Below are 13,308 nucleotides of genomic sequence, written 5' to 3'. Positions count from 1 at the left end.
CCCCTCTGTCCCCCTCCCCAGCTCTGTCCGGGGGGGTCTGACCCCTCTGTCCCCCCTCCCCAGCTCTGTCCGGGGGGGTCTGACCCCTCTGTCCCCCTCCCCAGCTCTGTCCGGGGGGGTCTGACCCCTCTGTCCCCCTCCCCAGCTCTTTCCGGGGGGGGTCTGACCCCTCTGTCCCCCTCCCCCGGATCTGTCCGGGGGGCTCTGACCCCTCTGTCCCCCCTCCCCAGCTCTGTCCGGGGGGGGTCTGACCCCTCTGTCCCCCCTCCCCAGCTCTGTCCGGGGGGGGTCTGACCCCTCTGTCCCCCTCCCCAGCTCTGTCCGGGGGGCTCTGACCCCTCTGTCCCCCCTCCCCAGCTCTGTCCGGGGGGGGTCTGACCCCTCTGTCCCCCCTCCCCAGCTCGTCCCATCCTGGGAGGACACTTTCGACATCGACCTGTCCCGGCCCCAGCTCGGTGTGGTCAATGGCACTGACCCCGTGAGTGTCACCCCCCCCACGGTGTCCCCCCCCCAGCCGGTGCCACCCCAGGGTCACCCCAGGGTCACCCCAGGGTCCCCCCCGTGTCCCCGGGCCGGCAGCGTGTGGATGGACATGGAGGATGAGGAGGATCTGCCGGGGCCTGAGGAGGTCCTGGAGTGGCTCGAGGAGGTCCTGGAGGGGGAATTTGGGGATGATGAGGATGAGGATGGTGAAGATGATGAAGATGATGAAGATGATGAGGATGATGATGATGAGGAAGATGATGAAGATGATGGTGATGATGACGATGACAATAACGAGTGACAACAGTGACAGTGATGATGAAGATGATGAAGATGATGAAGATGATGATGATGATGATGACGAAGATGATGAAGATGACGATGATGATGATGACAATGACGAGTGACAGTGCTGATGGCGATGATGGTGACGATGACAACGATGAAGAGCAACAACAAAATGATGACAACAATGGTGATGATGAAGATGATGATGATGACAATGACAGTGACAATGATGACAATGACAATGACGATGATGATGACATTGACAATGACGATGATTATGATGGTGATGACGATGATGATGATGGTGATGGTGATGGTGATGATGGTGATGATGATGATGATGATGATGATGGTGATGATGATGATGATGGTGATGGTGATGATGACCAGGCCATAAAATCCCCAAAGAACCGGGGAGCGTCCCCAGGGGAACAGGGATCCCTGGGGATGGGTCAGATCCCTGTGCAAGATCCCTGAGATCCCTGTATGGGATCCCCCGGACAAGATCCCGTGCAAGATCCCTGGGAAGAATCCCTTGTGCAAGATCCCCCAGTGAGATCCACCAGCGAGATCCCCCAATGAGACCCCCCAGTGAGATCCACCAGCGAGATCCCCCAGTGAGATCCCGCAATGAGATCCCACAGTGAGATCCCCCAGTGGGATCCCCCAATGAGATCCTGCAATGAGATCCCCCAGTGGGATCCCCCAGTGAGATCCCTGCACAAAGTCCTCAGGCAGAATTCCCCGTGTGAGATCCCCCAATGAGATCCCTGTGGAATATCCCCGGTGTGAGATCCCCGGTGTGAGATCCCCCATGCGAGAGCCCCCCTGTGATGCCCCCAGGAGATCCCCCAGAGGAGATCCCCGTGTGAAATCCCCCACAGGAGATCCCCTCTAGGATATTCCCCCATAGGAGATCCCCCATGGCAGATCCCCCACGGCAGATCCCCTCTAGGATACTCCCCCATGGCAGATCCCCCACAGGAGATCACCCCAGACAAGACCCCCCTGTGAGATTCCCTCTGCCAGATCCCTGTGGGAGATCCCCGATGTGAAATCCCCCCCCCAAGATCCCGGTGCCAGATCCGCTGTAGGAGATCCCGGTGTGAGATTCCCTGCGCCACATCCCCCATGTGAGACCCTCCCCACAGCACATCCCGGTGCCCGATCCCAGTGTGGGACCCCAGTGCCCGATCCCAGTTTGGGATCCCTGCTCCTGATCCCCTCCTGGGGCCGTGTGTCACAACCCCCCCCCCCCCCGCCCCCCCCCAGCCCCGGCGGTGACACCCGCGGGGACCCCAAATCTCGCCCGTGGGGGACCCGGGGGAAGGGGGGGGGGAACCGGGGCGGCTCCTCCCCGCTGACCCCGCCCCTCCAAGCCCCGCCCCCACCGACCCCGCCCCGTTAAGCCCCGCCCACCCCCGCTCAGAGCGGCGGCACCGAGAGCCCGAGCGGCGGCACCGGCAGCGGCACCGGCAGCGGCACCGGCAGCGGCACCGGCAGCGCCCGCGGCCGGTAAGTGCGGGCGGGGGGCGCGGGGGGGAGGGCTACGGAGCCACGCAGCGACCCCCGGCCCCGCCAGCGACCCCGGCACCGGATGGACCCCGCGGCCGCCGCCTCCATCCGCTCCCGGGGCCGCTCCCGGGGCCGCTCCCGGGGCCGCTCCCGGGGCCGCTCCAGAGGCCCCGGACCGCGCTGACGGCCCCCGCCGCTCTGAGTGACCCCCCCCGCCCGCCAGAGCATCCCTCCCGCTCCGGTGATGCCCCCCCCCGGGCGGTCAGGAAGGGGTTAATGATGCCGGTGGTCCCGGGCAGGGTCTCCCGGTGCCCCCTCAACCCCCCGGTCCTCCCCCGGTGCCCCCCATCCGCCCCCCCCCCACCCTTTCACTTCCCCTTTCGCTGCCGGGGGGGCTCGAACCCGTGACACTCTGGGGGGCGGCGGTGGGGGGGGGGGGGACACTCGGTGGCTCCCGGTCCTCACGCGGGACGCGGGACCCGCCACCCCCCCGTCCCCGTCCCCGTCCCGGTCCCGGTCCCCATCCCGGTCCTGTCCCCCCCCCGGTCCCGCTCCCCACGCGGGACACGGGCTCCTTTCCCCCCCCCACTCCCCACGCGGTGACATCGGGACCCCCCTCCCCACCCGAGCCCCGCCGTGCCCCCCCCCCCCCCACCCCGTGGATGTCACCCGGTCCCCGCGGGGCGCGCGCTCCCCCCCACCCGCCCGTCCCGTGCCCGCGCTGCCGCCCAGTGCTCCCAGTACCGCCCAGTACCAGCGATGCCACCGCATCCCCCGGGACGGGGTGACCCCCCCTCCCCGCGCCCTCATCCCGGGTGTGTGGGGACATCACGGGGGGGGGGGGGGACCGGGGTTGGGGGGGGGGGACCCCCGGGGGAACGCGGGTGGGGAAGGGGCGCGTGAGGCGGTCACGCGCCGCGGGCGGGGGGCCAAACTGGGGCCAAACTGGTCTCAAACTGGGCCGCGGGAGCCGCCGCTTCCGCGTCGCCGCGCCGGGACGGGGCGGGGGCCCGGGAAAGGGGCGGGTGGGGGTGGGGGGGGGGGGGGGGGAGGGTGTCCCAAGACTCATCGCCCCCCATCCCACCCGTGTCCCGTCCCGCGTGGGGAAACGGAGCGGGGTGGGGGGGGTGGGGGGGGGGAAGAATCGCGGCCAGCTGTGCCCCAGCTGTGCCCCAGCTGTGCCCCAGCTGTGCGAGGTGCGGCCGTGGGGATGCTGCGGCCGCCGGGGCCGGGCGGGACCCCCACGACACGCGTGGGACCCCCGTGACACGGCGGGGAGCGCGGGGCGGGACGGTGGCGGCGGCCGCGGGGCAGGGCGGTGCCTCGGGGGGGGCCACGCAGGGGCCGGACGGTGGCCGTGGAGCCGGACGGTGGCCGGACAGTGGGGCCGGGGCCGTGTCCGTGGGGCCGGAGCCGTGACTCGCCTTCCGGGGGGGGCCCGGGGGGGGGCCGGAGGCGGCCGCGCCGCTCCCCGCGCCACAAAGGCCCCTTGTCCCCACGCTGCGTGGGGGTGTGGGGGGGGGGGGCTCGTGGGGGACCCTCCCCCCGCGTCCCGCTCACCCCACCCACCCCAAAAAACACCCGGCGGAGGGGGGGGTGGGCATTGGGTGGGGAGGGGGGGGGGGCAGCGATGGGATCGGCGCCCCCCAGACCCCCCCCCCGCGGGGACACAAAGGGGGGAGGGGACCGTCCCGCCCACCCGTGTCCTGCCCCCCCCCCCCCCCCCCCCCAGGCCGGGATTAACCCCCCCAAAGCCCCCCGAGCCCCCCGCCCGCCCCACTGAATGGGCCCCCGCGGGGCCACGCCCCTCGTGAATATTCATGAGGCGCTTTGCATGAGAAACGTGAATGGGGCGGGGGGTCGGGGGTATTTTCTTCCCCCCCCCCCCCCCCTTCAATCCCGATCCTTTTCCTGGCGGATTCCCCGCGGGATCGGGCGCGGGGGGGGCCGGGCCGGGCCTGGGAACGCGGGAGGGGCCGGAGGGGCGAGGGGGGGGGGTCCCGGTCCCCGCCCCCCCCCCGGCGGAAGGCCCCGTGTCCGGCCGGGGCTGAGTCATCGGCGGCCTTAAAGGGGCCGCGCGCTCGGACACGCGGGGGGGGGGAGGGGTTGTGAGTGGGGGGGGGGAGGGGAGGGTTTGTTGTGGGGGGAGCGTCTGTTCATTGGGGGGGCGTGGGGGGAGGGGCTGTGAGTGGGGGGAGCGTCTGTTCCTCGGTGGGGGGGGGGGAGCGAGGCAGGGTCCGCGCGTGGGGGGGGGGGGCGTGGGGGGAGGGGTTGTTATTGGAGAGGAGCGTGGGGGGGCCGCGGCTGTGCGTGGGGGGGGGGGCGTGGGGGTAGCGTCTGTTCATTTGGGGGGGGGGGGGCGTGGGCAGGGTGTCTGGGTGTGCCGGGGGGGGGTCTCAGCGCGGGGAGGGGGCGGGGGGGGGGGGGTTGTTTACCAAGTGCAGTCACGAGTGGGGTGGGGGGGGGTCCTGGGGGGATCTGCGAGTGGGGGGGGGGGTTGTTTACGGGAGTAGTCACGGGGGGGGAGGGGGAGGGGGGGACAGCGCCGTGGCCGTGGCCGTGTGTGTGGCCCCCCCCTCACGCCACGTGTCTCCCCCCCCCCCCCCCCCCCGCGTGTCCGTGGGGGTCCCCGAGCCCCCCCCCCACCCCCGCCCTGGGGAGGAGGGGGGGGGGGGCGGGAAGGGGCAGGCGGGTGATGCGTTGCCATGGTAACCGCATCCCTGCGTGGGTGGCGGCGTCGTCATGGCAACGGGGACCGGCGGGAGAGGGGGGGGGGGACAGTGACCCCCCCCCCCCCCCAAATGAGGAGGGCACGGGAATGGGGGGGGGAGTGTGAATTTGGGGGGTCGGGGTAAGGGGGGGGTCACTGTGAACTCCGGGAGCAGCAGCCCCGGGCAAGGGGGGGGGGTCAGCGCCCGGGGGGGGTCAGCGTGAATTTGGGGTGAGTGTGCCAAGGGGGGGGGGGGGGTGACAGCGCCAGCGGTGTCCCCAAGGCCGCGTGTGAAGGGGGGGGGGGTCTGGAGGGGTCGGGGTGGGGGGGTCAGGGTGGGGGGGGGGTCTGTGAGAGCCCCCCCCCCCCTTCCCCCGCGCGGGGGGCGGCGAGGGGGACACGGAGCAGCCGCCGTCGGTCCCCGCTCGGTCCCCGCTCGGTCCCTGTCACATCCCGTGAGCGTCACATGAGTCACGGCCGGGGGGGGCTGGGCTGGGTTGGCACCAGGGCTGAGCCTGGGGACGCGGGGACAGCGGGGACAGCGCCCGGGGACGGTCGTGACACCATGGGCTGAGCCCGGGGACAGTTGTGACAGCAGTGGCTGAGGCTGGGGACAGTCTGTGACACCATGGGCTGAGCCCGGGGACAGTTGTGACAGCAGTGGCTGAGGCTGGGGACAGTCTGTGACACCATGGGCTGAGCCCGGGGACAGTTGTGACAGCAGTGGCTGAGGCTGGGGACAGTCTGTGACACCATGGGCTGAGCCCAGGGACAGTTGTGACAGCAGTGGCTGAGGCTGGGGACAGTCTGTGACACCATGGGCTGAGCCCAGGGACGGTTGTGACAGCAGTGGCTGAGGCTGGGGACGGTTGTGACACCAGGGACTGAGGCTGGGGACACTCGTGACATGAGTGGCTGAGGATGGCACTGGGCCTGGCACCGGGGACTGAGCCCTGGGACACTCGTGACATGGGTGGGTGAGGATGGGGACACTTGTGACATGAGTGGCTGAGCCCAGGGCCGGGCCTGGCACCGGAGGCTGAGCCCAGGGACACTCGTGACACCAGTGAATGATGGCGCTGGGGACATCTTGTGATAGCGGTGGCTGAGGCTGGGGACACTCGTGACATGGGTGGCTGAGGATGGGGACAGTTGTGACATGAGTGGCTGCGCCCAGGTTGGGTCCTGGCACGGATGGGGCCGAGGCTGGGGACACTCACGACACACACGGCTGAGTCCTGTGACACTCGTGACACGCGTGGCTGAGCGCAGGAGCACTCACGTCACACGTGGCCCGGTCGCCGTCCCTCACGCCCTGTGTCCCCCAGCCGTGTCCGTGTCCCCTGTCCCTCATGTCACCCCCGTCCCGTGTCCCCATGTCCCACTGTCCCCTGTCTCCAGCCATGGCCGTGTCCCCTGTCCCCCATGTCCCCCATGTCCCCACAGCCATGGCCCAGTCCTGTGTCCTCGCTGTTCTGCGTGTCCCCTGTCCCCAGCTGTGGCCATGTCCCCATGTCCCTCATGTCCCCCCTGTCCCCAGCCATGTCCCATGTCCCTCATGTCCCTCATGTCCCTCATGTCCCCCCTGTCCCCAGCCATGTCCCATGTCCCTCATGTCCCTCATGTCCCCCGTGTCCCTGACGTCCCATAGGTCTCCAGCCATGGCCGTGTCCTGTGTCCCTCATGTCCCTCATGTCCTCCCTGTCCCCAGCCATGTCCCATGTCCCATGTCCCGTGTCCCTCATGCCCCTCATGTCCCTGATATCCCCCCTGTCCCTGATGTCCCATAGGTCCCCAGCCAAGGCTGAGTCCCATGTCCCTGCTGTCCCCCCTGTCCCTGCTGTCCCTGCTGTCCCCCCTGTCCCTGCTGTCCCCTCTGTCCCTGCTGTCCCCTCTGTCCCTGATGTCCCTGCTGTCCCCTCTGTCCCTGCTGTCCCCTCTGTCCCTGATGTCCCTGCTGTCCCCTCTGTCCCTGCTGTCCCCTCTGTCCCTGATGTCCCTGCTGTCCCCCCTGTCCCTGCTGTCCCCTCTGTCCCTGCTGTCCCCTCTGTCCCTGATGTCCCTGCTGTCCCCTCTGTCCCTGCTGTCCCTCTGTCCCTGCTGTCCCCTCTGTCCCTGCTGTCCCCCCTGTCCCTGCTGTCCCTGCTGTCCCCTCTGTCCCCGCTGTCCCCTCTGTCCCTGATGTCCCTGCTGTCCCTGATGTCCCCTCTGTCCCCAGCCATGGCCGAGTACCGCAGTCTGCTGGAGGAGCTGGCCCAGAACATCACGGCCGAGGACCTGGAGCAGCTCAAGTCCGCGTGTCGCGAGGACATCCCCAGCGGGGAGGGGGACGCCATCGCCACCGGCCACCACTGGTTCGCCTTCCTGGAGCGCCACAGCAAACTGGACCGAGGTGTGACCCTGGGGACACCCCGTGCCACCTGCACTGTCCCCTCCCTGCGCCTCGGGGCCGCTCTGGCCCTGCGCTGGTCCCTGAGCCCTGTCCCAGTCCCTGTCCCCTCTCCCAGTTCCTGGCCCCTTTCCCAGTCCGTGTCCCCATCTCCTGTCCCCTGGGGTCTGTTCCCTGTCCCCTCTCCCCATCCCCTCCCACTCAGTGACCCCGGCTCTGTCCCTGTCCCTCCTCTGGTCCCCAGCCAGGTCCCCTCATCCCTGTCCTGCTCCCCCCATCCTCCTCCCTTGGTGCCTGTCCCTATCCCCACCCTGGTCCCTCATCCCTGTCCATGTCCCCATCCCGGTCCCTGATCCCCCAGCCCCAGTTCCAGTCTGGCCCTGGGTCCGGTCCTGAGCCTGGTCTCCGTCACCTTTCCTGGTTCCCATCCCAGTCCCTGGCCCTGTCCTGGTCCCCTGCCCCGATCTGGCCCCGGGTCCTGGTCCCTGATCCCTCTCCCAGTCCCTGTCCCCATCATTTGTCCCCTCTCCTGCTTCCTGTTCCTGGCTCCCATCCCTGTCCCCTTTCCTGGTCCCCATCCCGATCCCAGTCCGTCACCCCCCGCCCTGTCCCTCCCGGCTCCCCTGCTTGATCCCCGGGCTGGTCCCGATCCTGGTCCCCCACGGCCTCTCCCGGTCGCCGATCCCTGTCCCGGTCCTTGTCCCCATCCCCTGTCCTCGTCCTGTCCCTCCCCTGTCCCCATCCCTGACCCCATCTCCATCCCCTCTCCCTGTCCCCATCCCCTCTCTGTCCCCATCCTGTCCCATCTCCTGTCCCCATCCTCTGTCCCCATTCTGTCCCATCCCTGTCCCGTCCTTCACCTGTCCCTGTCCCCACCCCCATCCCTGTCCCTGTCCCCATCCCCTGTCCCCATCCCTGTCCCTGTCCCCATCCCCTGTCCCCATCCCTGTCCCTGTCCCATCCCCATCCCCATCCTGTCCCTCCCCTGTCCCTCCCCTGTCCCCATCCCTGTCCCGTCCCCATCCCTGTCCCCATCCTGTCCCTCCCCTGGCCCCATCCCCATCCCTGTCCCGTCCTTCACCTGTCCCTGTCCCCACCCCCATCCCTGTCCCTGTCCCCATCCTGTCCCTCCCCTGGCCCCATCCCCATCCCTGTCCCGTCCCCATCCCTGTCCCCATCCCTGTCCCTGTCCCATCCCCATCCCTCTCCTTTGTCCCTCTCCTGTCCCCATCCCTGTCCCTCCCCTGTCCCCTCCCCTGTCCCCATCCCTGTCCCGTCCCCATCCCTCTCCTTTGTCCCTCCCGTGCCCATCCCCGCCCCCACCGGGCCAGCGCGGCCGCAGCTCGGGTGGCCCGAGCCCAGCACGTGTCCCGTGTGTGTCCCGTGTGTGTCCCGTGTGTGTCCCGTGTGTGTCCCCGCGCTGTCCCCGCGCTGTCCCCGTGTCGCAGACAACCTGTCCTACATCGAGCACATCTTCGAGATCTCGCGCCGGCCGGACCTGCTGACCAAGGTTGTCCAGTACCGCACGCAGGTGCTCAAGATCTCCGAGGAGGACGAGGTGGACACGAAGCTCACGCGCATCCCCAGCGCCAAGAAGTACAAGGGTGAGACCCCCCCCAAAACGGGACGGGGACAGCCGGGATGGGGACAGGGACAGCGGGGATGGGGACAGGGACAGCCGGGATGGGGACAGGGACAGCCGGGATGGGGACAGGGGCAGCGGGGATGGGGACAGCCGGGATGGGGACAGCCGGGATGGGGACAGCCGGGATGGGGACAGGGACAGCCGGGATGGGGACAGCCGGGGACAGAGACAGGGACAGCCGGGACAGGGACAGCCGGGACGGGACAGGGACAGCCGGGATGGGGACAGGGACAGCCGGGATGGGGACAGCCGGGGACAGGGACAGGGACAGGGACAGCCGGGGTGGGGACAGGGACAGCCGGGACAAGGACAGCCGGGACAGGGACAGGGACAGCCGGGATGGGACAGGGACAGGGACCCCACAGGAGGGACAGGGACAGCCGGGGACAGGGACAGGGACAGCCGGGATGGGGACAGGGACAGCCGGGACAGGGACAGCCGGGACAGGGACAGGGACAGCCGGGACAGGGACAGGGACAGCCGGGATAGGGACAGCCGGGATGGGGACAGGGACAGCCGGGATGGGGACAGCCGGGATGGGGACAGCCGGGGACAGGGACAGCCGAGATGGGGACAGGGACAGCCGGGATGGGGACAGGGACAGCCGGGACAGGGACAGGGACAGCCGGGATGGGACAGGGACAGGGACCCCAAAATAGGGACAGGGACCCCCAGGGCACAGAGGGACCCCCCAAGGTGGGGCCGGGACCCCCCAGTTATCCCCGGGAAGGGCTGGGGACCCCCCCCCACCCCAGGACCCCCGTTATCCCAAGGCTGTGCCAGGGACCCCCAAGGGAGGAAAAGCCCCCCCCAGGAAAGGTTGGGGACCCCCCCAGGAAGGGTTGGGGACCCTCTGGGGGGGGGAGGGGAGGGGACACCCCCAGCCCCCCCTGACCCCCCCGTGTGTCCCCTCCCCCCCCCAGACATCATCCGGCAGCCCTCGGAGGAGGAGATCATCAAACTGGCCCCCCCCCCGAAAAAGGCCTGAGCACAGCAGGAGCCCCCCCCGCGCCCCCTCCCCACTTTTCAGCCCTGGGGGGGGGGGAGGGGGCTCAGGGGAGGGGGGGGGGCACCAACAGCGTCTTAAACCCCCCCCCCCAAAATGGGGGAGGGGGGAATTGGGGGAGGGGGGGGTTGTTATTCCCATGGGACCCCCCCCTGGGTGGGTGAATTGAGGGGGGGGGCATAAAAAACGGGACCACCCCCCCTCCCCCCAACCCCGAATTTGGGGGGGTTCAAAGTATTGGGGACCCCCCCCCCCCAAGTAAAATTTGGGGGGGTCACAGGCACAGGGATCCCCCCCCCACCCTAAATTGGGGGGGGTCACAGGCATTGAGACCCCCCCCCCCCAAATTCCAGGGGAAAAATTGAGGGGGGGTCACAGGCACTTGAAGCCCCCCACCCCAAATTCTGGGGGGGGTCACAAGCACCAGGACCCCCCCACCCCCCCCTAATTTGGGGGGGGGGCCACAGGGGGGAGTGACAGGGACTGGGACCCCCCCCCAAGTTTGGAGGGGAAAATTTGGGGGGGGTCACCAACATCACAACCCCCCCACCCCCAATTTTTTTTTGGGGGGGTCACCAACATCACAACCCCCCCACCCCAATTTTGGGGGGGTCACCAACATCACAACCCCCCCACCCCCAATTTTTTTTTGGGGGGGTCACCAACATCACAACCCCCCCACCCCAATTTTTTTTTTTTTGGGGGGGTCACAGGCATTGAAAACTCCACCCCCACCCCAATTTTGAGGGGTCACAAGCACCGGGACCCCCCCCCCCAAATTTTTTGGGGAGGGGGGGGGCACAGGAGAGCCGGGGGAGGTCGGGAGGGCGCCGAGGTCGGGGCTGATTTTGGGGGGGGGGTCCTGGACCCCCCCCGGGTGGGGCAGGAGGGGCTGAGCTGGGGAGGCCTCGGCCCCTTTTTTTGGGGGGGGGGGGGGCACGACCCCAAAATTCGCCCCCCCCCCCCTCGAGGGGGCTGCGGCAGGAGGGGACAAGGAGGTGACAAAGGGGGGGGGGGGCAGCACGTGGGGACCCCCCCAAAATGGAGGAAAAAACCCCAAAATTCCCTTTTTTTTTAGGAGGGGGGGGAAATGGTGACCCCCCCAAAATTGGGGAAAAAACCCCAAAATTCCCAATTTTTTTGGGGGGGGGCAGGAAGTGGTGACCCCCAAAATTGGGGAAAAACCCCCAAAATTCCCAATTTTTTTGGGGGGGGGCAGGAAGTGGTGACCCCCAAAATTGGGGAAAAACCCCAAAATTCCCATTTTTTTTGGGGGGGGGGGGGGGGCAAAGGGTGACCCTCCCAAAATTGGGGAAAAACCCCCAAAATTCCCAATTTTTTTGGGGGGGGGGCAGGAAGTGGTGACCCCCAAAATTGGGGAAAAACCCCCAAAATTCCCATTTTTTTGGGGGGGGGGGGGGCAAAGGGTGACCCCCCCAAAATTGGGGAAAAACCCCAAAATTCCCATTTTTTTAGTGGGGGGGGGGGGCAGGAAGTGGTGACCCCCAAAATTGGGGGAAAAACCCCTAAAATTCACTTTTTTAGTAGGGGGGGGGCAAATGGTGACCCCCAAAATTGGGGGAAAAACCCCCAAAATTCCCTTTTTTTTAGGAGGGGGGGGAAATAGTGACCCCCCCCCAAAATTGGGGAAAATCCCCCAAAATTCCCATTTTTGGGGGGGGGGGGGGGGCAGGAAGTGGTGACCCCCAAAATTGGGAAAAAACCCCAAAAATTCCCATTTTTTTAGGAGGGGGGGGAAATGGTGACCCCCCCAAAATTGGGGAAAATCCCCCCAAATTCCCATTTTTTTAGGAGGGGGGGGAAATAGTGACCCCCCCCCCAAAATTGGGGAAAAACCCCCAAAATTCCCATTTTTTTGGGGGGGGGGGCCAGGAAGTGGTGACCCCCAAAATTGGGGGAAAAAACCCCAAAATTCCCATTTTTTTGGGGGGGGGGGCAGGAAGTGGTGACCCCCAAAATTGGGAAAAAACCCCAAAAATTCCCTTTTTTTTAGGAGGGGGGGGGAAATGGTGACCCCCCCAAAATTGGGGAAAATCCCCCCAAATTCCCATTTTTTTTGGGGGGGGGGCAGGAAGTGGTGACCCCCAAAATTGGGGAAAAACCCCCAAAATTCCCATTTTTTTGGGGGGGGGGGCTCCTCCCAGCCCCACCCCCCTCCCTTCCCAGTACCAAACTGGGAGGGAGGAGCCCCCAAACTGGGGGGGGAGGGGAAGGGGGGGGGGGGGGGGGGGGGGAGGGGATTTTGGGGGGTTCAGGTTTAGTTACTAACCCGGGGTGGGGGAGGGGGGCAGCAGAGTTAATTAAATGTTAATTAATTAATTAATATATTTTATTTAATAAAAGCTAAAACCCGCAGCAGCCACCGGCTCGTGTGTCCCCCACCCCCTCCCCAAATTATTCCTGTGCCCCCTCCCAAAAATTCCCCCCCCCCCCCCACTTTATTTATTGTCCCCCCCCCTCCCCCCCACCGCAGGAATGTCCCCAAATCTCTGTGAAAAACGCTGGATTCGGTTAAAAATCGCCTGGTTTGGATTCCCCATCCCCTGCCAGGATGGGGAGGGGCCCAAATTTTCCTCCCCGGGGGGGTCTCTTGGTGTGTCCCCCCCCCTCCCCTCCCCAAAATTCCCCTCCCCAAAATTCCCCTCCCCAAAATTCCCCTCCCCCCCCCCAGACCGTGCTGACTGTGTATCGATAAAGATGGAAAAAAGCTGCTCTGTGCGAGGGTTTTTGGGGGAAAAAGTGGGGAGAAAGGGTCTAAAAAAAAAAAAAGGAAAAGGTTGGGGGGGTTGGGGGGGGTCAAGGATAAAAATGTTGGGGAGTCTGGGGCTCTTTGAGTCGGTTTTTATTGCATTTATATATAATATATATCCCAACTTTTACAACTCTGCCAGGGAGAACTCCCAGTCCCATTTGGTTTTTTTTTTTAATACAATATAAAATTAGGCCTCTAAACAGTGAAATTTTGGGGGTTTCACCCCAAAATAAACAACAAAAAAAAAAAAAACCCCCCTGAAGCCCCTCCCCCGAGAAAAGAAATGGGAAGTTAATAAAGGGGTTTTTTGTTGGTTTTTTTTTGGGGGGGTTTTGGGGGTTCTGGAGGGGGGGAAGGGGTCAAACCAAGTGCAAATCACGGCTATGTACAGAGGGAGGGAGAGCCCCCGGGAAATGGGGAAAAACACCGGGAAAATGGGGAAAAACGGGGGGGAAATGGGGAAAAACGGCGGGGAAATGGGGAAAAACGGGGGGAAAAA

At 66.3% G+C, this 13,308-nt stretch overlaps 1 protein-coding gene across 1 annotated transcript; it reads left to right on the top strand.

Moving 5' to 3' along the window:
- The first annotated feature begins 2,195 nt into the window (after nt 1-2,195).
- PEA15 (proliferation and apoptosis adaptor protein 15) lies at nt 2,196-10,041 on the top strand. The gene is made up of 4 exons (XM_032093317.1): nt 2,196-2,286; nt 7,215-7,388; nt 8,834-8,989; nt 9,954-10,041. The coding sequence occupies exons 2-4, from the start codon at nt 7,217-7,219 to the stop codon at nt 10,016-10,018; spliced, it is 393 nt and encodes a 130-aa protein (XP_031949208.1). The 5' UTR covers nt 2,196-2,286; nt 7,215-7,216; the 3' UTR covers nt 10,019-10,041.
- The last annotated feature ends 3,267 nt before the right edge of the window (nt 10,042-13,308 follow it).

This window comes from Corvus moneduloides, chromosome 29 (genome assembly GCF_009650955.1).
Source record: "Corvus moneduloides isolate bCorMon1 chromosome 29, bCorMon1.pri, whole genome shotgun sequence".
In the NCBI taxonomy this organism is placed as follows: domain Eukaryota; kingdom Metazoa; phylum Chordata; class Aves; order Passeriformes; family Corvidae; genus Corvus; species Corvus moneduloides.
This window is presented reverse-complemented; position numbering and strand designations above follow the sequence as displayed.